Source organism: Myodes glareolus, chromosome 27, assembly GCF_982192425.1.
Source record: "Myodes glareolus chromosome 27, mMyoGla1.1, whole genome shotgun sequence".
NCBI classification, from domain to species: domain Eukaryota; kingdom Metazoa; phylum Chordata; class Mammalia; order Rodentia; family Cricetidae; genus Myodes; species Myodes glareolus.
In genome coordinates, this window is record NC_142052.1 from 44,020,128 (window position 1) to 44,044,949 (window position 24,822).

General features: G+C 45.3%; 1 protein-coding gene and 2 non-coding genes across 3 annotated transcripts in view; 1 reads left to right on the forward strand and 2 right to left on the reverse strand.

Annotated features, from left to right (window-relative positions):
* Cdk15 (cyclin dependent kinase 15) overlaps positions 1–24,822 on the forward strand; it is a 93,093-nt gene that overhangs the window by 51,584 nt on the left and 16,687 nt on the right. Inside the window, exons 10-11 of the mRNA XM_087902218.1 lie at positions 2,475–2,538; positions 23,114–23,162. Of these exons, the coding sequence (XP_087758344.1) occupies positions 2,475–2,538; positions 23,114–23,162 (113 nt within the window). The remainder of the gene's footprint in view (positions 1–2,474; positions 2,539–23,113; positions 23,163–24,822) is intronic.
* LOC146889412 (U6 spliceosomal RNA) lies at positions 5,772–5,877 on the reverse strand. The gene has a single exon (XR_015000161.2). It is a non-coding gene; the product is annotated as a U6 spliceosomal RNA (small nuclear RNA).
* Positions 19,506–19,615, reverse strand: LOC125396760 (U6 spliceosomal RNA). The gene has a single exon (XR_007230890.3). It is a non-coding gene; the product is annotated as a U6 spliceosomal RNA (small nuclear RNA).

Genomic DNA, 24,822 nt, shown 5'->3' on the forward strand with positions numbered 1-24,822 from the left:
CATCCTAACAAACACCCCTTTGTGGGGGGGGGAGGGCAGGGTGTTGAGATAAGATCTGAACTCCTGATCCTCCCAAGTGCTGGGACTACAGGCATATGATGCCATACTTGGTTTAAGCCGTATAGGGACTTGAGCCCAGAGTCTTGTGCATTCAATTAGCTGAATCATCCTGAGCCCTTACTGCGCTCTCTCTCTCTCTCTCTCTCTCTCTCTCTCTCTCTCTCTCTCTCCATTCCAACAGATTCAGTGACAGTTTCATGGTCCTAACCATAGTTATGGTTGTCCTAACTTGCCTTTCTCTGACAATTAGGAATGTTGAACATTTTTCTCATGCCTTTGAGCCATTTCTGTGTATTCCTTTGAGAAGTGTCTACTGGAGTTCTTTGCCCATTTATTTGAATGAGGTGATTTGTTTACTTGCTATTGAGTTCTTTGAGTTCCTTGGACATGTTAGATATCAACTCCTAGCCAAATGTACAGTTGACTAATGTTTTCTACGTTCTCTGTAGCCTGTTTCTTCATTCCTGCTTCTTTCCCTAGAAGCTGTTTATTTTCTTGTAGCCCTGTCCATCTACTTTTGCTTTCATTTCCTGCGAAATAAGTTAGAAAATCAAACCGATTACAGAGTTTCTAAAGTTGTATCTTACTATTAGGAAATCAAACCGATTACAGAGTTCCTAAAGTTGTAACTTACTAAATGAATTTTTACTAAATGAATAATCGAACTTTTGCTTAAGCTTCTAGCATCTCAGTTTAATAAGGCTTTGGCATAAAAATTTCCAGAAAATTTGGTATCTACCTGGCCTCAGTCAAATGTAATCCAAACTAACCAAGAAGTCCAGTAACTTTCACCTTCCGGCAAATGTGGATGTGGCCGCTGTTCATTTCCGGTGTTGTTTCCTCCTCCCTGGCTTCATTCCTTTCCACTGTGCTTTGCCAACCAACAGAAGATGAATGGGCGCCCGTGAGTCACACCCACTCTGTCTACACACACATCTGTACAAATACAGCCGACAGAAGGCTGAGGGAGAAGAATGAGCCGCACCTCCTCCGGGCTTCACCCACAAAAGGAGAATTAGTCTAGTTGGTTTTCCAAAATGGAATCCAGGCTCCTCGGTGTCCCCTCAGGCTTGGGCTGGTTGATAGGAAAAGCCTATAATCCTCTCAGCCACTTTGTCTGGAGAATGGATCAAAGCTGGACGCTTTTACTGGGTGGCATGACTTTTCAAAACATACCACGGGAAAGAGAGTAGCACATTAGCATCTTTTGTGCAAATGCAAGCCCCATAGAGCCCACGTGCTTGCTTCTCCACCAGGGCCTGAATCACCACACCAGTGGGTTGAAGGTCCTGCATTCCTCATTAATTATATTCAGCTGGGGAATTAGCTTCCTGTCGGAAAACCTGGGCCAGTGTCTGTATCCCGTGCTTCACAGCAACAATATTGAGATACACTATGAAGACAAGCCACACCAAGCAATGCAAAGCAAACTACTAGGCCATCCCCAGCTCGTCACAAAAGCCATACTGCTCAGACTCACACACACACACACCAGCTACGGGACTTACGGCCATCTTCAGAGAACAGTAAGATGGTGTCTATAGAGGACTGCCGTCACAGCACCATCCTAATTTCGTTTGGTTTCAGTCTCCAGAAGACCTCCATTATCAATGCTTCATCTCCACTAAAAACAAGAACTTTAATTTGGACACCTAAAGCGTAGGTCAGGACCAGCAAGATGTCTCGGTGTGTAAAGGCTTGCTATACAAGCCTGAAGACCTGAATTGGATGCCCGGAACCCGCATAAAGATCAAGGAGAGACCCAACTCCGCAGAACTGTTCCCCGCCCTCCATACATGTCTTGACACACATAAGCACACACCATTTTTTAAAGTATAAGCCAGCTCTTTTTCACATGATGTTACCATTGTAATGTACCAGTGGGAAAAACACGTTGTATTCTAAGCTGCTGGACACGGAGAAACAAGAAAATGAGACGAATTTAGTAGAAAAGGCAAAGGTTGGAGTGGAACCACTTTTAGCCAGTATCGCACTGCCAAAAGGACAGTAATTTGAACCATGTTTAATTTGAGCACCTCCAGAAGCATCTCAACATTCCCGCTGAGGCCCAATCTAGACCAGCAGCTTCCCCTGCCCATCAGTTCATAGGACTTTATGGGGGAGGCGTGGGCAGTTGCTCCTGCTGCTTCACATCCTTGACCCTTGGCGATCATGCAGAAGGAGGTAGTGAGACACGCTAGGGTCTGTGGGGACATGGTGCTTTGCACAAAAAGCTAAAAAATGTTGAAACTACCAAAAATTTTCCCCACTCCCCGGACATCCAGACATCAGTGGGTTCCGTGTGACATGGCTGAAGTTTTCATTCCTCCTGCTCTGTCCTTTGTGTCTCTCTATCTGGTTCCATCCATCTAGCTTCTCCTGACCTTCATTTTGCTTTCTCTGGCTCTGTATAGGTCCTGGGGGTCCCTACAGAGGATACATGGCCTGGCGTCTCCAAGCTGCCTAACTACAATCCAGGTAATATTGACCTCGGTGTGTTAACGTTTCGAGAACTGGCAATGGCGGGAGAGTATTGGCCACAGAGTGTCCATCTGGCACTAGACCCACCAAAGATAGACTACTAAACTTGCATATTTCCCAACAAATTCTTCTATTTATTTAAAACAGGGTCTAACTGTACAGCCCTAGTTGGCTTGGAACTTGTTGTGTAGACCAGGTTAGCCTCTATCTCCTATTTCAGGCTTGTACCACCTTGCTCAGCTTAACCCTTTTATGGAAAAGACAGAGAATGAAACTAACTGAGGTTAAATCAGTTCCTCAAAGCTATCAAACCTAGGCAGAAGGTGAAAACCATTGGAAAGGACTATTACCATGGTTGTCTACAATTCATTTCCAAGTCCACCATGGCTCAAAGGAGCAGCATGCTTTGAATCACAGGAGTGAGGAACTCTTCTCACTGCTGAGACCATGGCCATCACTGAGTTTGTCTGCTAAATGGTTGAGCCTTGCTTAAAAGGAAAGCTAAAGCAATAGAGAGAGCTAGAGGCACGGGAGACTTAGGATAAGCCAGGTAAGATGCCTCCAGAGAACCGTCTCTCTGCCTGGCAACTGGTCATGTCTGTCACACGTGGCCCTTCACAGGGGACGGCCAGGGATAGATAAGGAAACATCAGAAGTGTTGTCCACAGGGAGATTCTCTGAGAAGCGGTCAGATAAGAAGTCACTTTGTGGCATTGAGAGAGACATGAGGAGACAGCCAATGAGTCAGAGGATGAAGATGGGCTCTCCGGAAGCCAGAGAAGTAAGCAGAGGCCTTGGCGATGCTAACCTCTTCCTGGCAGAGCTAAGGCGGTGCACAGAAACAGATAAGGATATGCCTGGGATGAAAGTGTTCCAAGACAGATTATATCCTCTTTCTTTTCTGACATTGTCCCATTACTAAGCCCCAAATTTTACCACATTGTTATCGAAGACTTTGGCGTGAGGTTCTTCTGGAAGTGTTTCATGAGAGCGAGAAATTGTAGGGAGACTTCAAAAGTGGTTAAGGAAGAAAACAAAAATCAGGGTGTGGTGGTATCAATCCGTAATCCCAGCACTTGGGAAGCTAAAGCATGAGAAATTTAGGTCTAAAAAGCTCACTGTGTGTTTGTGTTTGTGTGTGTGTGTGTGTCTGTGTGTGTGTGTGTGAGAGAGAGAGACAGACAGACAGACAGACAGACAGACAGAGAGAACCAAGAACAAGAGGAATAGACAACAGACAGGAGAAGGAGGCTTTCTCCCTTTCTATCCTGCATCTATTACTTTTACTCAAAAAGCTATGCATAGCCACGAGTCCCTTTGAACTAATCAGAGTTAATGAAACTCCACAGAATGTAGATGGAGGCTGCTCTTTCATTTCCCAGCTGCCCAGACCCAAAATAATTGCACAGAAACTGTATTAATTAAAACACTGCTCAGCCTATTAGCTCGGGTTTCTTATTAACTAACTCTTACGTCCTAAATTAACCCATTTTTATCATTTTATATTTTACCATGAGGCTCGTTTACTAACAAGGTTCCCGTTAGTGGCTTGCACCTTTCTCCTTCGGCAGATACATGGCGCCTCTCTGATTCTGCCCACTGTCTCTCTACATCTCTGTTTGGATTTCCTGCCTGGCTTTACTTTGTTAAACCATTGGCTGAAAGCAGCTTCTTTATTAATTAATGGCAATAAACCATATTTATAGCATACAGAAGGGAATCCCACACCACCTCCCCTTTTCTGCATAAATAAAAAGGAAGGTTTTTAACTTTAACATAGTAAAACTACATATAACAAAACAGGTATCAAGCAAGAATTATAGTTACAATATTTAGGTCATTTACATTTGTCAAACGAAGGAAAATATTCTATTATCTATCTTATCTTTGTGAGTCTCAAGTTTTATATCTAATCTATCTTTTTTAATTATAACTATCTTTTTCAACTCCCTCAAAGACTTCAGAAGTCTGTGTACCTAAGTACACAGGAAGTGCATTGTAAGCAACTTCCAAAACTCTAGAACTGACAGAGACATCTCATTGCCTGGACAGTCACCCAAAGCTTTTCTGTAACATTGGGGCATCCATCTTTAGACTACAGGCCCATAGTATCTGACAAACTTTTCCATAAAGCAGGAAATTTCAAAGACAGTTCCATCTATATTGCCAGCTTGTCAGTCACTTTCTTCTGTGTCCTGCAGAATGTCTGGCAGATTCTTTCTTGAAGCAGAAACCCTGAAGGACTGTCTCACCTTCTTTAGGTAACTTCAGCAGTCATTTTTCTGTGGGTCCTGCATGTCCAGTTCATAGAGCATAACATCATGCAGTCCAGGCGAGAGCAGTTTCTTGTACAAATGGCTAACAAACTCCATAAGGAGCCTCTTTGATGCCCATCATCCTCTTCAGTAGATTGGTGCTGCCAGGAGCAGATGTGTCTCTTTGCCATGAAAAGTCCTAAGTTCTTAAAACATTTTTAAGATTTTTAACATTTATTCTTTTAGTCTTTGAAAGTTTTGAAAAATGTCTATCCATCTGAAATATATCTCTGTCCATCTAGAAAACCTAACGTTCATGACTACAAGCTTGACTATTATATATGACTATTAACCTGTATTTCTTAATTATACATTACATTTTTAAATGAGCTGCACAAGCACAACACCTTAATCAAGAGCGGAAATATACATGTAACAAAACTGACATTAAATTTGTATCAATAGACCAAGACCCATACCAATGCAAAGTATTCATGTCTATATTATATCCCCCTTTAAATGTAAATATTTATAAACAGTATTTGAAACTTTGGGCATAGTCCTCTCTAAACTGCTTCCTGCTTTTTGTTGGGCAAAGTAATTTTGGGGTTTTATGGACACCTTTCAGGGGGTCTTGGTCTATCAAACCACATTAGTCTGGAAGGAATCCACAGGGTTTCATCCTCTATGGAAACAAAAGCGGAACCTCTTTTCTAAAGCAACATAGCCTTAGATCCAAATTTTGAAGTCAAGATATCTTTAAGTACATATGTTGGTTTAGGTTTGGCTTAGCAGCTCCCAGAATCAAATATCTCTCTGTATTTAGCTCATTCACAGTCAAAACTTTAAAAAAAACACAATAATATACATAATCCAGGCTCTCTGTATTTTCCATCTTTACGTGGCTTATTTTTCTTTACTCCTTCAATCTATGACTGTCTTTATTCTGTCTCTTTAAAGACTTTGTTTTATTTTTTTAAAATAAAATGCTTCATGAATTTGTGCCATCCTTGAGCAGGGGCCATGCTAATCTTCTCTGTATCATTCCAATTTTTAGTATATGTGCTGCCAAAGTGAGCACCTTTGTTTTATTTTTTAAAATGATTTTCTCCTTTTTATAACTCTCTATACTCTTTCTCTTCTCTCGCCCAAGCCTAAGTACATTTTTTGAAACACACTGTGTCTCATTTAGAGGTCTTTTATGTCTGAATCTGCCCTATTGTGTATCTGTAATCCTTTTCTGTCCAAGAGTGCTTCTTAAAATGCTAAGCATTTTTTAAATGGCTAGGACTAAGGCTGCTTTGTCTTTTGGCTCCACCCAGTCCAACATGGCGGAGGTCCGTTCAGTGCCAGCTCTGCGAGCCATGCTCACAGCCCCATTTCCAGGCACAAAGTGGTCTATGTTGCCAGTAAGCAAGTTGTAGCATTCTGCTCACAAACCCCATGAAAATGCTTGGTCTCCTGAAAGAGCCAGAGCTGTTTATGCAAGTAGCATGAACCAGGAAGCCCTTCTGTAAAGAAGTCCTGCAACCTTTGCTTGCAATGCTGAGTCAGGAAGACCTCCTTTAAAGGAGCCGTGGCACCTCTGCTCACTGCCAACAAACAGAGTCCATCCAAAAAAAAAAAAAATGCTGCTACCAAGGTGTTGCTCTAAACTCTGTTCTTTTCTGTCTAGAATTCCTTTCCAGGCTCTCTTAGGTTTTATGTGGATGTAGTTGTGTCCCATGTTAGACACCAATTTGTAGTCAGAGTCTGCTCATTTGTTTCTCAGCTACCCAGACCCGAAATAATTACACAGAAACTGTATTAATTAAAACACGGCTTGGCCTGTTAGCTCGGGTTTCTTATTAACTAACTCTTATATCTTAAATTAACCCATTTCTACTATTTTATATTTTACTCGTTCCCACTGGTGGCTCACGTCTTTTTCCTTCAGCAGCTACATGTCATCTCTCTGACTCTGACTGCTGTCTCTCTATGTCTCTGTTCTGATTTCCTGCCTGGTTTTACCCTGTTAAGCCATTAGCCGAAGGCAGCTTCTTTTTTAACCAATGACAATAAAACATATTCACAACATACAGAGGTGAATCCCACATCAATGGAAAGCGAAGGACTAACTGTAAAATCCTTTCACCTTCTTTGTGAACGAACATATTCCTTACTTAATGGCCTTAGAGTTATCTAGAAATGCTTCACTATTTCTATTTTTCAAGAGTTTGATCCTCTGGTCTTGAGGTGTAGCATAGTGTCTTCTCCTTTGGCATGACATGGAGACAAGAAGAAAAGGCTGTTTATGGAGATCATGGTTCAGTCTGCATTAGCTCCTGGATCTGGTAGCCATGGTTTCTGGGAGACTCTTGTTCTTATCATTTCCCATCTAGCCCGTACTCCCTCCCCATCCATTCCTCTTTGCCTGGGTGAAAATGGGCCCACTTAGCCTCCCTCTACTCCCTAACATAGATGCCGGCGGAAGTTTAGAATCAGAAAGCATTTAGGTACACGTACACACACAGGTGCTGTGCTGAGTTTAGGCAGCTGCCCCAAACTTCAAATACTTGGTTCTCAGGTTAGTCTGGGCAATAGTGAGCTATCCCTAGGACAGATGGTCATCAAAGCTAGGAACATGGCCAAACTCTTCCCTGCCAGATTCCATGCTAAGAAGATAACCGGGTTCTGGGAAAACAGAGAGAAACACTGTTCATATTGCCATTGTGTCAAAGTTGTGCACCATTTTATTTACAAACAAAGTGCTCCACTTTCCAGTATCAGCAGAGCTTGACTTTTGTGCTATTGTCTACTTTGGCTTAATTCAAAGGAGTAAAACCGTTCTGAGAACTTGCAATCTGCTAGACCCATGCAAGGCACTAGTCCCTGGATGGATGTGGTGTGTTCTTGAGTCTGCAGAGCATGGGTTTGGACTCATTCCCTGATTCTCACTATTACTGCAGTGTTTATTATGTTCCTATGGCTTTTGGGAGGCTTGTGGTTGTGCACCAGGCTGAGCATAGGGAAGGTAGTGTACCTTTAACCACCCCCACTATCACCACCACCACCACCACCACCACCACCATTACCACCACCATCATCATCATCACCACCACCACCATCATCACCATCATCACCATCATCATCACCACCATTACCACCACCATCATCATCATCACCACCACCACCATCATCACCATCATCACCATCATCATCACCACCACCACCATCATCACCATCATCATCACCATCATCATCACCACCATCACCATCATCACCACCATCACCACCACCACCATCATTACCATCATCATCACCACCACCATCACCACCACCACCATCATTACCATCATCATCACCACCATCACCACCATCATCACCATCATCATCACCATCATCATCACCACCACCATCACCACCACCACCACCATCACCACCACCATCACCATCATCACCACCACCATCACCATCATCATCACCACCACCATCACCACCACCACCACCATCACCATCATCATCACCATCATCATCACCACCACCATCATCACCACCACCATCATCACCATCATCATCACCACCACCATCACCACCACCACCACTATCACCATCATCATCACCACCATTACCATCATCATCACCACCATTACACCACCATCACCACCATTACACCACCATCACCACCATCACCACCATCATCACCACCATCATCATAACCACCATTACACCACCATCACCACCATCATCACCACCATCATCATAACCACCATCACCACCATCACCACCATCATCACCACCAACACCACCATCATCACCACCAACACCATCATCATCACCACCACCACCATCATCACCACCATCATCACCACCACCATCACCATCACCACCACCATCACCACCACCATCACCACCATCACCATTTATTGTTTGTGTGTGGGGGCTGCTTCTGTACTTTTTGAGGATAGGATCTTGATATGCAGCTCTGGAATTCTGGAATTCACTCCGTAGCCTACGCTGGCCCCATGCTCATGGTGACCCTTCTGCCTCTGCCCCCCAGCTGGCTGTGCCACCACGCCCATCTCACTGTGTCTCGTTGATAACAGCGTCTGTTCTGACACTGGATGCAGACTCTCGGTGTTACCGCTCATTTCCCTGAGGATTACTGGTGACCGTTTCTTCGTGTGCTCCTTGGCTGTTTACACTTTTTTCTTTTTTTAGAACTATTCTTTCCAATCATTTTCCCATTTAGAAAAGCATGTGCTGCTGAGTTAAATTCCTAGTACGCTCTTCACCCTGCACAGCTGAAGGTGCTTGGCCTCTCTGAATAGGAATAAACAGTCCGGTCTCCGTCCACTTGCTGCCACCGCTAGGCCTTGTCTGGATTCTTTCTTGAGGAGCCAGGCCGATTCTGACGGGGGTATAAAAAAAAAATCACCTGGTGCTGACTCCAAGGAGTCCCAGCTTCTTCCCAGTTCTGGTGAGCAGTACTTTAGACTGTGGTTGGCTGCAGCCACTCATACCTGATTAAATCTGCAAGGTGAGAAGGGTGTATCATGTTCGAGACTGCCTCCTTGGCTCCTTCCTTCCTTCCTGTCCTTCCCCACTCCCCGCTTAAGCAAGCGGGGCTGAGAACTCTCCATCCTCCACTTCAAAGGGCCAGTTGTCTTATTTTGATGTGGGCAGATTGAGGAGCAGGCTTTGAAAAATAGCCCCCCCCTCTTTTTTTTTGTTTAATCTTTCCTCCTGGGATGGTTTTCAGAGCTGTATATCCAAGTGTCAGAGAGGGGGTTCTGACGAGCCTGGATTCCCAGACTCTCAGCGGGATCGCCCTCTTACAGAAATATAAAAGTGAAATATTAAAAACCCTGCAACGTGAGCCCCATCTGCTGAGCAGCCAGCGCCTTGCCTGCTTGTACCATGGGGGAAGAAAGATCTTGAAAAGAGGAGGGAGGGAAAAGGGGGCTTTGACTAGAGGTTTACAGAGCTAGTAGAGCATAGTAAGTTCCCCTCAAAAGGAGTGGGTGTTGCTCCGTGCCCCCCCTAAAACTCTCAGCCTTTGACTGGGCCACCAGAACTCACCAGCCTCCTTCTGCAAGGCAACCCCCCCCCCTTTTCACATGCTAACCAAGGTGCCTGTGATTGGTTGAACAATAAAGTAGTCACACTTGCTAAAGGACTGGTATCTTTCACACAATTAGCCAAGACACATTCATCAAACTGACGGGGGTGGGGGGTGGGTTTTCTGGCCTCCTGGGGTGGGGGAGGGGAGAAATTTGGTGACCCTTCCCCAAGCATCCCGAAGCCATGGTAGAATCCTAAAGGAGATTCTTCTGCCCCAGTGTCTAAAGAGATGAAAGCCCCAACTGATGGACTATCTGGGATGTGGTGGGTTTGTGGCCCAGGGGATCCCAGAGGCTGAGAGCAAACCAGACTCTAGTCTTGGTTAAGACTTGCTGATACAGACACTGGTGTGAATTTGAGCAGCAGAAGCCCCTAGGTGTTTTCACAAAGCCTTTGGACCTCCTCCTTCCGTTCACAAGAAAAAGCACTTCCAGTTTGCTGGAAACCTCAGGCATTCTGGGACCAACTGAACAGAGGCTGTGCCCACCCACACAGTGTGGGCTTCCCCATCCACGTAGGAATAAAACCTATAGAGAAAGCGAAACAGACTCGGTTAAGACAAGGAAGCAACCAGCATGGTGTTTGTCCGGAGTACTTGGAGGGCATTAAAATGCAGTTCATTCACGGAGAAAAAGGAAATGCTTTGATCACAACGTTTTCTGATTTCTCTTTTTTCTCAATTCCCTTTGTCTGTATTTTCCAATGGCAACGGACGACACGCTCTTACCTTGGAGATCTGTTTGCTACAACATCTCGTAGGGCTTTTCAGAGAATCAACTAAATATTTAGACGTGGCTCTGTTAAAGTAAACGGAGGCTTGTTCCTCTGGAGGCTGTCCAGGCACCCTCTCGTTAGATGCAAAGATCTTGTGATAAAGAGGAACTTTTTTTTCTTCGGCCCACATGATCGCAGCCCAGTTGTGGTTTTTAATGTGTCATTGATTGTTCCGTCCAACTCCTTTTGCTCCCCTGAAAAGGTCTGTCAGGGCTCTGTTTGCTTCCTTAAACACGGTTTTTGAAAGCTCTCACGCTGCGTGAGCTCAAATCCTAGCATTAATGCACTGCTGAGTTCGTTTCAGCACACTCAAAAGCGCTGAGTTTAAATCCCTCTCAATTCCATTTGCGGCACCAGAAGACTTTATCCCTTCTCCACTAATGGTTCCAAGTTTACATCTAGATTCTGGGGGTCAAGGACAGGAGAGGATTTAGAAATAACAGTGCGTGACATTAGTCAATGCGTTTGCCAAATTGGCAATTAGTTCCCGATGTGCATGCAAAACACTTTACTCCTGTCTCTTTGATGCCTGTTCCCATAGAGCAGGGAGCGGCGCGTTCACAGAGGGCTTCCGACTTTTAAAGAGATATCTGCTGGAAAACCCGCCCGATGGGCCATGAGCTCAGCCGCAGGGAAGCATCCGGGATCACCCTGATTTCCAGTCTCAGGAAAGAACACCACATTCGAGGAGTTTTTACACTAGAGGAACTCAGGGGAAGTCAAACGGCAAGGAAGCCGCCCCCACAAAAAGCCCCCAGGCACCCCAGTCTGCGCTCAATCGACAAGAGGGGAAACCGGCCTACAGGCTTGTCGGTTTTCGGTACGCTTGCTTTTGCAACTTTGGACCACTAGGTGGAAGCAAGAAATAACTGAGGCGGATTACTGACAGCAGCTGTCTAGCCAAGTGGTGGAGACTTTGAATTCTGACTTTAAAACCACTTTAAGATGTTTCCTGTATGTATATGTCTCAAGGCCGATCGCACATATAGGTGAGGTTATACAGATGAAGCAAGTTGTATTTGTGTATTTAGGGTTATGTGTGTACATATATGTGTGTATACATACATTCTATATATATATATACATATATATATACATATATATGGAAAGAGAGAGCAAAAGGCAATGCATGGAAGGGTTGGAGGAAGGAAAGGGAAGGGCAGTGTGATGTCATTGTATTATAATTTCAAACACACACACACACATGAATATATTTAATAAAATAAAGATAGTGTAAGAACTCGGCTGCATTTGAAAAACCACTGTGGGAGTCACGCAGGAGACAAAGACTGGACTGAAAATGATCCTTGCCCTGAACGGGGTGATAAAGAGCCATTGTGCATTGGACTCAAAGAACTCCGGACAAATTGCGGTGAACCCAGTCTAACTTTGCCTCTGCTCTGGCGTCAGCTCGTCCCCACGAGTTGTTTGCTGAGAGAGTTAGTCAGTGCCTGAACTCAGAGGGAAGGGGCTAACTTTGAACCGAAAGTCCAGCTTCCTCCACATACTGTCTGGGAGATCTTGAGGGAATTATTTACTTCCTGCCCTCTGAGCCACAAAATGGAAGCTACCCTGTCACTTAAAACATGCTCCCTGTGTACCAGGCAATCTACGTATGCGTATGCATGCATGATGATATGTCTATACCATGCATTACATGTTATATACACTACACATAATTGCTAATCCCTGCTACTGCTTGCCTAGGTCTTGGAGAAGTAAGAAGGATATTTTCTCCCAGAGAGGCGTTTCCTGGTCAGAAAGGACAGAATCACCATTCAAACTTTGCTCCCTTTCTGTTTATCAAGCTGTGTCCCCAGACCTTTTGCAGCGTGGTGCTCAGAGATTGCTGAACTGCATCTGCCACAAGAGCCTAACTTTTCAGAAAAAAAGAAAAAAAGAGACTTACTCCCATCCCCAGCCCATCCCCACTGTCTTTGTCCCAGCTTCGGCTGCTCAGTGGTTCACCGAGTTACAGACACCGTGTGCCGTGGCACCAGGTCTGACTTTTGGCTTGGCTTCTGTAGGCCTAAATGGTGTCTGAATTCCCACACTAACGCTCAGTTTCTAAGCACCTACCCAAGTGAGTCTGAGTGCCCATTGAGGCCGTACCCATCTGCTTCCCGCATCTGGATCGCCATCAGACCCCCAACCACCCTGTGCCCTTGGAGCCTTTCCCTGGGAGAACCCTTGTTCTCCGCCCACCACGGAACGCAGTAGGGCAACTAAATCAGCTGTCTTGGCATCTTCGCTGCTTACTCTGCTCGAATGTGTTGTAAGAGGAAGTTCTCTAGAATTTTCTAGAGGTCCTTCTAGTCGACTTTTACGTCTGCCCCAAATGGAACCGTCTTACAGATAGTAAACCGCCTTATCAAAGGGGAACAGTGGGAGCTATGGCTTAAAGAGGCAGGTCTCCGTCCTAGGGTCACCTAGCCAGGAAGCAGTTGGCCCAGCATTCCCAGAGGCATTGGACCCCAAGGTGATCCTTATGACGGTATCCCACACTCCTTCATTACCAAGCTGTAAATATTGTTTGGTAATTAAACAGTACCCCGCACAGGGGACGAGCTAATCATACTCTGCCAGGCCCATTTCCTGGTAATGATGTCTTTCCACCCAGCCTTGATTCCTGAAGCTGAGCTTGGCTTCTGGAATGTTCCCTTCCTTGGGACTCCGGCAGCACTCCCTTGCTGCCGTTAATGATGCCACGGGCACTCGCGGGATCTAAGAGCTCGGATTGGACTCATTATGACATCACTTCAGGGGTGCTGCAGAAAGCTCCTGGGGAGTTTCTATTAACATCTTTATTAACCCATCCCCCACACCAGTCAGTGAAATTAATTTAGATACACAGCCCACTTTGATCTTCATTAACAGTTTCTTCTAGTTTCCACATTTATTTTTGGTTTTCTCATCTTTTATTTATTTGGTAGCAATTATTAGTTGTTTTTTTTTCTGTGGAGCGGGGGCAAATGATCTTAAAGTAATTAAGGTTAGGAAAATTACAAGTGAAAGCAGGTAAAATATTTCTAACATAAAACCATGCGTGTATGCACATGTGTGTGTGTCTGTATACAATATTTTGTTTGTTTGTTTTGTTTTTCAAAATAGGGTCTTGCCCTGTAACCGTGGGTAGCTTGCTACTCACTCTGTAGCCCAGACTGATCTTGAATTCACAATCCTCCTGCCTCAGCCTCTCAAGTGCTAGAATTACAGGAATATACCACCATACCCAGATTACAATTTGTGTTTATTAATGAAGATAAACATTGTCAAATGTTAAAAAAAAATAACAAACACAAAGTTAAGTCCTGCCTTGTTCCTTCCCAGTTCCAGGAAAGGTCTTAAAGGCACTAAATGTCGACGGGCGGTGGTGGTGCACATCTTTAATCCCAGCACTCGGGGAGGCAGAGACAGGCGGATCTCTGTGAGTTCGAGACCAGCCTGGTCTACAAGAGCTAGTTCTAGGACAGGCTCCAAAGCTTCAGAGAAATCCTGTCTCGAAAAACAAGAACAAAAACAACCAAACAAAACAAAAGCACTAAATGTCATAGAAGTGGCTCAATCAGAGGTTCCTTTCCCACCCTCATGGCCTAACACTGTCTCCTAAAAGACAGAAATTAGACACGCAAGTGAGTTTTGCAAGTAAGAGGTGGTACATTTATGTCATTTCTACTTTGTAATCCAAACGCTAACTTTTCTCACTCATCCAGCAAGTATTTATTAAAGGTGAGCTTTAGGTCTGAAAAATAAACGACCGTAGTGTCGATTCTTGCTTTCCAGAAATATCGTCCAGAAAACAGGGAAGCAAGCCAGTTATACGGGAGAACGTTCAGCAGCAGGGTCACCTGGGGACCTTTGGGAATTCTAGAAAAGGCACTCTTAATTTGAGGTACCTGAGAATGGTTTCCCGAGAAAGAGTTATGGACGTAGTCTCCATAACGATTAGAGAGAGGTAACTTTCTTCAGGTGAGCAAGAACAAATATATCAGACCAAAGCTCCAGATGCTGGAAGCAGGAGGCAGACGCACTCAGCCGGTTGGCATGACGTCTAGAATGTTGGTTCCATGGAGGCTGAAGGGTGGATGGGGCTGTTTGGGATGTGCCTGTCAGTCACTAAACCTGTGAACAAACAGAGGGCACAGGGCAGTTTCTTAGCAGGAAGGCAATACAGCAGGGATTAACTTATAAAAACAATTGCTTGGGAAACAAAATGCAGAATTGAATTCATGTTAGGTAAGAGCAGAGGCAATGGCCTCTAAATACTAGAAGACAAATTAGGTGCCTAGAGAAATGGCAAGGAGAAAGGAGAGGAGGGCACCTCTGAAGACCTTCCGGAAGGAAGTCAGGAAGTTGGAATTAATCAGATTTGAATCGTGAAGGGGGAAAGGTCTGTCTCAATGGTGGGAGAAAGAGAGGCCCTCTCAGTGGAAGAGCCGATAAAGAGGGGTCAGGGAGGAACAGATTTCTAAAAACCATCCTGAAAGATCCCAATCTAGAAATACAGATTAGGACAGGGCAGGCTTAAAGAAGTAAGGGAAGCCTAGAGACAGCCATGGCTGACCCTAACCAGACAAGAAGCAGCTGGCCAAGGACAGGGAAGGGATTCTGGGAGCTGAGAGGGAAGAACCAGGGGACTAAGAGGTAATCATTAATAACAATACCACAGAAGTCACATGACCATAGCTGGCTGGGGAATGCCAGGGAGTGGCGAATGTCCAGGGCCGCATCATCAAGTATGAGACACACTGTGAAGTGTGAGGCCGCATCATCAAGTATGAGACACACTGTGAAGTGTGAGGCCGCATCATCAAGTATGAGACACACTGTGAAGTGTGAGGCCGCGTCATCAAGTATGAGACACACTGTGAAGTGTGAGGCCGCATCATCAAGTATGAGACACACTGTGAAGTGTGAGGCCGCATCATCAAGTATGAGACTCAAACTGTCATTTGTGGGAGTGGATAGACAATAGCCAGGGTCCTGACCCCTCCAATATGGGGAGAGTCCTGAGTACTGGGTCTCTTTCTGGGTTTCCAAGCCCAGGCACCAGGCCTGGCTTCCCCTTCTTCACCTTAGGAACGGACCTCAGAGGGTGGGGTCAGGAGAAGAGTGAAACCCACAGCCCCGAGGACGTGGGAGAGGGGGTATCCAGGACGGGAGAACAGGACAGGTGGAGGCGAGAGAACTATAGATCTTTACAGCGCACTGTGAACATTGCTACTTGAGATAGCAACATCAGGCTAGCAGCATTATCAACTATATAAATACGTGATATCTCAAGAATGCATTGTGTTCAGGAAATTCCAGGGGTGTAGTTCAGTAGACTGCACTCTAAGATAACCTTAGGGCAACCGCGGCAAGACTCTAGGAACCAGCAAAGGTTTTACCCTGAGCAGAGGCCCAAAACATCCAAGCGATGTTTTATCAATTGATCAACCAACAAATCTCTAGCGACTAAAGGTTGTGAAATGAGTTTCTATTAAACATTGATGAGAAAGCAAACAGCTGCTCCGCCCGCGTTTAAATCCAACGTCATTTGGAAGCTTAAACCTTCGAATTTTCCAGCGTACTTTTTGGAAACCGGGCGTTGCTTTCCTGAGCCTTGGATTCCAACTGAACTCAAACAAGAGCTCTCTTGAAGAAAGCTGCTGAGAAGGAAGGTGGAGGAAGAACTGTCCTAATGATTTACTTCATCTTTGGAAGGAGAAGGGGAGCCTGCCGCCTCTAGACCTATTATTTTTAGAAGCCACGGAAGCCAGAGAAGCAGACCCTCTGGAAAGGGTGCTGTGTACAATGCCTGTGTGTCTGTCAACCTTTCTCTCATTGATCACCCAGGACTTAATGGGAAAAATCAATGGCAGAGAGACGAGGTCATCCAGCACGTGAGCATCTGCGTCCAAGTGGGAGGGTAGGTCGCCAACAGGCCGTGGACTTGGCTTTGCTGCCCAGCGGCTCCCCAGCTGACCCCGGCTGCTTTGCTGATGTAGCCACGGAATAGATGTGGGAGGAGCCAGGGTGTCATCTGTGCAGAACCAGAGAGTTCAAGTTCAAAACGTCTCCCTCCAGGGGTCCAAGGGCATCCGTTTTAGAATTCCTGGGAGCCACTTTTGCCCTGGTCACAATCTCTCTTTCCTGTACTGAAAGAAACTTTCTAAGCAGGATCCTGAGGTTGCTTTCTGCAACCTTGCCTGCTGTACCCCGACTAACGGAATCCTCACTACGGCCTCTCTCGAGTTGCTGCGGCGGAGGAAGTGAAGCTCAGGGAAGCATGTCCAGTTACTGGCAAGTGCTAGACCCCGCTTTCTTGGCTGGATCAACAGTCCTCCAATCAGCCTCACTGGAAACATCTGGAGCCTATTAAAGACATAATAGCAGCACAACAACCAACCAGTGTGTGACCCGTCCCAGGCCTGCTAAAGCAGACTCTAGGGGGTGGAAACAGGCTGCCTCCTTCTATAAGGTCTGCAGGTGAGGCCGCCCTACCCTGCCAGACCACGACTCCTCTCCCGAAGGAACAAAAGGTTCAAGAGCAAAAGGAAGAAGGGGAAGAAAGGCAAGGAGACCAATAGCTTTTCGAGTCTGAGTTACGTGCCAGAGGCCTTATCTAATCTTTCCGGAAACTAGAAACTGATTCCCGTTTACAGTTCTGGAAACTTTCTGGTGCTTCACTGGACACATTGAGCAATCCCCACACCCCACCCTCAAGTCCCGCAGCACCTGAGTGGCAGGGAGGTTTGAACTGGGATTTTGTGGTCATGTTACTAAGCCACTCTGTAAAGAAATAGACCTGGACCAGGAGAGATGGCTCAGAGGTTAGGAACACTGACTGCTCTTCCAGAGGACCTGGGTTAGATTCCCAGCATGCACATGGCAGCTCACAACTATCTGTAACTCCCTTGGCAGGGGAACTGAATCCCTTTTCTGGTCTCTGTGAGCACCAGTCATGCACACACAGTACACATACGTCCATGCAGGCAAAACATTCATATACATAAAAATAAAAAAATCTCTGGGGCAGTGGGATAGCTCAGCAGATAAACCACTTTCTGTATAAGATTGACAACCTGAGTTCAATCCCTGGACCTGGTGGTGGAGGGAGAGAAGTGTCTCCCAAAAGTTGTTCTTTGATCGCCACACATGCATCATGATGCGCGCACACACGTACATACACACATATATACACACACATACATGCATGTATACACACATACATACATACACACATACATGTGCACACATACTTATACACATATATGCACACACATACATACACATATATGCACGCACATCCATGCACACATACAATACATACACACACATATATACAATACATACACACACATACAAACAAAAGACAAAAACAACACCTCTTAACACTGAGCACACAAAACAAATCAAGGCAGAGGTATAAGAGTGAGAGCTACAATTTCAGTGGACGGAAACAGGGCACAGGTTTCCAAAGAGAACACCAGGCCAGAGACTACTGAGAGCAGGGGAGGGAGAGCCAAGCCAGGGCCCCTGGGGAAGGAAAGAAGCTGAGGAGTGAACGGCCCACGTCTCACAGTGCATACAGCAGACACCATAACTGGGGGTCACCATGGTGACGGTTTAGATGAGAACGGGCCCCCATGGGTTTATGTGTTTGAACGCTTGGTCAGAGGTGTGCTGCCGGGGATGGGGTGGAGGTTTCTAAAGCCCACACCACTCTCTCTGCCTGTCATGACATCTCAAGATGTGAGCTCTCAGCGGCTGCTCCAGCACCCCGCCTCCTTCCCTGCCACCATGTTCCCCACTTGCCATGATGACCGTGAACTAGAGCACGCTGTAACCGTAAGCCCCCAGTAAACTCTCCTATAGGTTGCCTTGGTCACAGTGGCTTAGCACACCAATAGCAAAGCAGCTAAGCCCACATGGTTGAAATAACTCTCTGGAAATCTCAATGATTTTGTTCTGTTGGCTGGAACCTGGGGTGTGATGGAACAAAGAACCATTTTCTTCCTTCTTTCCTGTCTTCCTTCCTTCCTTCCTTCTTCCTGTCTTCCTTCCTTCCTTCTTCCTGTCTTCCTTCCTTCCTTTGTTCCTTCCTTCCTTCTTTCCTTCCTTCTTTTCCTTCCTTCCTTCCTTCTTTTCTATTTATTTATTTTTTCTGGGGAGAATTACAAACAGGTAGCAGGAAGTAGTTTGTAGATAAACACTATAGTCAAGACTCTAGATCGTCCTGTTTTTACCAGATATTTTGAATGCAGGCGCAGCCTAGTAAATGGAATAGCCTTACACAGAAGTGACCCCTTGGTTTCCCCACCAGGACCACGAAACCGCTAGCTGCAGGGTCTCGTTTGATCGCACCTGATCTTGGGAACGCAGTATCAAGAGCTTTCTTTAATCACTCTTACAACTCAGCACTATAAATAAACTTGTAATTGGACTTATTCTTGAAATTAAAATTGTTAATGCCATCCTTTGGACTCCTCAGAACCTGAGTGCATCGCTTAACACAGCGTAAGTGCTATGTGGACCACTGTTGGAGTGTATTGCTTAGTCTTCCCTAATAATGATAAAAATCTGAATGTGTTCACGACAATTGCCCTAGCAATTTGCTTTTTAATTTGCTGTTTGAGACAAGAGTCTCACTAGGTAGAGACTGGCTGGCCCTGAATTATTTCTACCTTCTGTCTCAGGATTATAGGTTTGAGCCACTGCGTCTGGCCTAGCAGCTAAAAACTATGTACATTTTTAATTCATCATTGATTGAATTCATGGGGAATTTGTGGGTGGGAGCCTTCAGATATGGAAGGCTAACTGCATATGCTTTTTATTTATTTACTTATTTTTTTTATGGAACGCTTCACGAATTTGCGTGTCATCCTTGCGCAGGGGCCATGCTAATCTTCTCTGTATCGTTCCAATTTTTTTAGTATATGTGCTGCCGAAGCGAGCACTTACTATTTATTTATTTTTGAGAAAATAAAGCCAGGCATGGTGCTGCACACCTTTAATCCCAGCACTTGGGAGTTCGAGGACAGCCTGGTCTACAGAGTGAGTTCCAGGACAGCCAGGGCTGCACAGAGAAACCCTATCTAGAAAAATCGATGGGGGGAACGGGGCGGATACATAAACGTGAAGAGTGAGCCCCTCTAACCCCAGTCACTCACAAGTAGTCTACTATGCCCTTCTGTGTACCTACCAACAGGCACATGCCAGGGTTATCAAACGGCTGTCTGCCTAAGGATGACGAAATTCTTAGCCAGGATACACAGTCTTGGTTTATTACTCTTATAATAAAGAACCTGGGAGAGGAGATTTTAAGAACCGAAACAATCATACTTTAGGTCCAAGAAAAAGGAAGGGACAGAAATACCATTTTAAATTAGACTCGAAGTGCCCGTCCTCAGCCTGGATCAGAAGTTGGAGGCTCGTCTCAGCTCCTTGTCTTGATACAGAAAAGATGAGAAACATCAGTTGACATCATCCAGTTTCTCTTGTGGTCCACACGTCCACGAGGGCTTTCAATCACTGTTTCTCAGTTTGCTTGTTTGTCTGGGCCCCGTAGGTCGTCTAAACCGGCCAATAACTCTCCATCTTCCTGCTCCTGCCTGCCAAGTGCAGGGACCATAGGCAGGTGCCCACACCCAGAAGTCTCTTAGTTTGTTTGTTGAAACAGAGTCTCTCTGTTTAGCCCCTGAACTTGAGGTGACCCTCCTGTCTCTGCCTCCCAGGTGTGAGGAGCGCTAGGTGCTAACTCAGCCAACTTGAATTATTTCTAAAATTAAAAACTCCCCTTTCATTTTGGTTACAGTTGGGGTTGATGCTAATGCCAGAACAAAGAACAAAAGAAATTTGTGCATCCAAATATAAGTAATACAGCATGCTCCAAATAACATTCTAATTTTAATGGGCATCTTAGAATTTTAAAGGTTTAAAAAGATTTTTTTTAAAGGTTGATTGTATTTTTTTTCTCTTTTTAAATTTTTTATTATTTATTATGTATACAACATTCCTTCTATGTATGCTTGCATGCCGGAAGAGGGCACCAGATCTCATTACAGATGGCTGTGAGCCACCATGTGGTTGCTGGGAATTGAACTCAGGACCTTTGGAAGAGCAGTTAGTGCTCTTAACCTCTGAGCCACCTCTCCAGCCCCCTTGATTGTATTTTTTTAATTGTGTATTTGTTGAGGAGAATAATGTGATTTTGTATCTTTTTAATTGTGTGTTTGTTGGGAAGAATGATGTGATTTTGTATCTTTTTAATTGTGTGTTTGTTGGGGGGAATTATGTACACATGAGTGCAGGTGTCTCCGCCGGCCAGCAGAGGGCGCTGGACAGGCACAGGAGCTGTCTGGTGGGGATGTGGGCAAAAGTGGTCAGATCTCGCTTAACCACTGAGCCATCCTGCCATCCCTAAAGATTTGCTTTTATTATTTTGTGATTATGCAGGTGTGTGTGCGTTTGCATGTTGAGGTGTCTCGGGAGTTCAGTGCCCAGCACCCTTCCTGGGTGACTCACGAAGACTTGTAACTCCAGCTCCAAGGGATCCAATGGGTCACCCGGTATGGGTGCCGGGCACTGAACTCGGGTCCTCAGCGAAAGCAGCAATTGCTCTTAACTGTTGAGCCATCCCTCTAGTGATACCCCTTAGAAAATTTTATTTATTTGGTGTGTGTATGTGTGCGTGTTTGCGGCCCATGTGTGGAGGTCAAAGGGCACCTTTTGGGGAGTGGGTTTGGCTTTCCTCCTTCTTAGGCCAGGGACTCTCTGTTTCTGATGCCCTGTATACCCCAGGTTAGCGGCCCCGATCGCTTCTAAACCATCCTCCTGCCTCTGCTTTCCGTCTTGCTGCAGGGCTGCTGGGATTACACATGTGTACCACCACATTCAGCCGTGACATAAGTCCTTGGATGGAACATGGACTGTCAGGCCCTTTACCCGCCGAGGCATCTTTGGCTTGACTTTGAATTATCTGAGCCAAGATTCGCTTCTATTGTCTTATGAATAGCATATAAAATTGTACATCCCCCCCTACTTAAAAAAAATTCTCAGGTTTGTTTGTTTGTTTTTAAGGTTTATTTTTATTTTTTAATTACGTGTCTGTGTATATCTATGTGTGGGTGTGTGTACGTGAGTGCAGGTGTCTGCAGAGGCCAGAGGTATCGGATCGCCCCTGAGTTAGAGTTACAGGAGGTTGACAGTCACCTGCTGGGGGCCTTGGTAGTCCAACGTAGGTCCTTTGAAAGATCAGTCGTCACGCCTAACAACCGAGTCTTCTCTCTAGTCCCCATATTTGAGTTTCGAGATTTTGCCCCATCATTTGTCACATGTTTTGTTGTTGTTGTGATGATGGTGGTGGTAGCTGATTTCATTTCTGTTTGTTTGAGACACGGACTCACTCTGTAGCACAGGCCGCCTTCAATTTCATGGCAGTCCTCCTGCTTCAGCCTGTCCCGTGTTCTAGCTGTGAAGCCGTCATACCCAGCTGACTGGACTGCTTTCCTCTGTGTGTGTGTGCGTGTGTGTGCGTGTGTGTGCATGTGCATTTGTGTGTCCCCATGTGTATGTGTTTGTGCATATGTGCGCGTGCATGTGTGTCCGTGTGTATGTTTGTGCATATGTGTGTTGCATGCATATGTGTGTGCGCGTGGGTGCATGCATGTGTATACGTGTGTATGCATTTGAGCATGTGTGTATGCACATGAGTGTGCATGTGTTTGCATGTGTGTGCACTCATGTGCACGCGTGTATGTACGTTTGCATGTCCTTTTATTTTCTGAGGTGAACTGTAAGCTCCGGGAGGGTAAGGGAGTTCTTTTTGATTTCTTGCATTCTCTAGCACTTGGTGCAGACTCTACACACAATATGTTATATGTCTGTTAATTCAACTGGCAATTTTAACCACTTTGGTTTGTGAAAGCTGCCATACTAAACGACCACAGGCTGAAACCCTTAAATAACAGACATGCCTCGTTGCCTGCTCCAGTCTGGGAGTCTGCAAGGTCTTTCTAAGGACGGAGGCAGACCCTCTCCAGGAGTCTACCCTTGGCTTGGAGATAGCCGTTCTCATATTGCATTGTGTCAGCTTCTGTAATAGATCTCTCTCTGTCCAAATTTTCCCTTTCCATGAAGATACCATAATTCTATTAGGACCCACCCTAATGAGAACATTACACGGGCTCTCTTTCCACACGACGTCCTATTGTATGACACTTGGTGTTAGGACTTTAACACGGGGATCTGGAGGACACAAAATTCATGCTTCATAGTAGCTTTCAGCGACTCATAAATGTTCCGAGAGGAGACCTTAAAAGTCAGTTGTGAGTTTGCCTGGTTCTAGAACCCTCTTTTACTCCAAGCCAAGAAGAGTATGTGGAATTTTAATAATACTTCTGGCAACCGATTGGCGGGCTGTTCTTGGTTTTAATGCTTCTCTGTGTGCTCCCCAGAATGGTTCCCGCTGCCTAAGCCTCAAAGACTGAAGATTGTGTGGAGCAGGTAAGCACCAGCTCTCTTTTCTTTAGAGGCAGAGAAGAGAGAGGTTCTTCTGTACCTCCTCGCACTGAGCGCCAGCCCCCAGCACCTCCGTCTGAGCCCCAGAAAGATGCCTCTGGGGAAAGCCAGCCCCCCTGGGAGGGTGTTAGTTTTTCTTTATGAACCATTTTACTTTCAGCAAGTTTGGTCATTAAAAGTGTTTTGTGCCCCTCAGCCATGCCCCGGGCCCTGAGAGCAACCGAGTTGGCCTCCAAGAAAACCTAGTGGGTTTATTATTCCCTGACAGACAGAAACCAAATAACATCATTGAGTAGCCATTGGAGGGGGAGCTTGATTCATGGAGGTCAGGTTTTCCCAGGCCCTCTCAACGTGGTCTCAGCTCAGACCAGGGCAGACTTTTTTTTTTTTTTTTTTTTTTTTTTATATACCAGCTTTCAACAAATCCCTAGTTTCTTTTGCAAAGTAAAACAGATAATAGAGACATTCCGGGAATAGCTAGCTAACTACGCCGAGCCGGGCAGCTTCTGAGCGAAGAACTCAGTGTTTTCGGACAATGACCAATCACAATAACCAGCATTATTTGATCTGAGAGTAATTAGCCGAGGCTCTGTTCTTTTTTGCTTCAGTGAGGAGGCAAAAAAAAAAAAAAAAAAAAAAAAAAAGCAGCGAGGGAAACATCAGAGGCCGGGGAAAGGAGCTCGGATGTCAAAGAAAAACACTCTCGCAGGTGGGGAGAGCAAAGAGTTTCCCAGCCAAGATCCCAACTGAACCCTGGAATGCTGGTCTTTGAATATGCAGAGTGGTTTAATCAAACCAAACGTGGCTTGATTGTCCCATGTGTACCTTTTTTTTTGTATGCTTTTAAAAGTTGAGAAGGAAAAACGGGGTACGAAGGATAAACATAGAGCCACAGACTACCAGGGGATCTCTTATTGGGAAACACAAGGCCCCCAAGGTGCCCACATGTTTTGCATCCAAAGCACGGAATGCCTTAAACCCCATTACTTCCGAGGCATGATCCCAGGAGCTGTTGTTTCATAGCCCTTTGGGGTGTGCAAACTCCACTCACAATCACCGCTGAGCAAACACAACAGACTGTCGATTGATCGCGTTATTGTGACATCTTATTTTAATTTTTTTGTTTGTTTGCTGTTTTGTTGTTGTTGTTTGAATCAAGGTTTCTCTGTGTAGCCCTGGCTATCCTGGAACTCGCTCTGTAGACCAGGCTGAGCTCAAACTCAGAGATCCACCTGCCTCTGCCTTCCAAGTGCTGGAATTAAAGGTGTGTGCCACCACTGCCAGGCAAATTATCTTCACTACGAGCCATTTAATTGAGTGGCACTGGCAAATAAAAACACACTATTTTTATTTTTATTTTTATTAGGTTTAGGTATCACTGACTTTAAGGTATTCATTCAGAAACTGTGTCAAAGCTGTCAGAAATTTCGGTCTAACCTTGAGTTCTCCTTGGAGTCCCTAGAATATCAATGACGTGTTTTTGAGACCCTAAGTAGGAGCTGGGTCAGCTCCATTTTCTGAGCAGGGCGGTGCCATTTTTCATTGTTTGAACTTTAAGATTGAAATCAATTTAATCTTGCTAAAACACTATCTGCAAAAAGTACAGCCATCCTCTTGTGGACGCGCTGGGCCCCCTAGCCCTAGC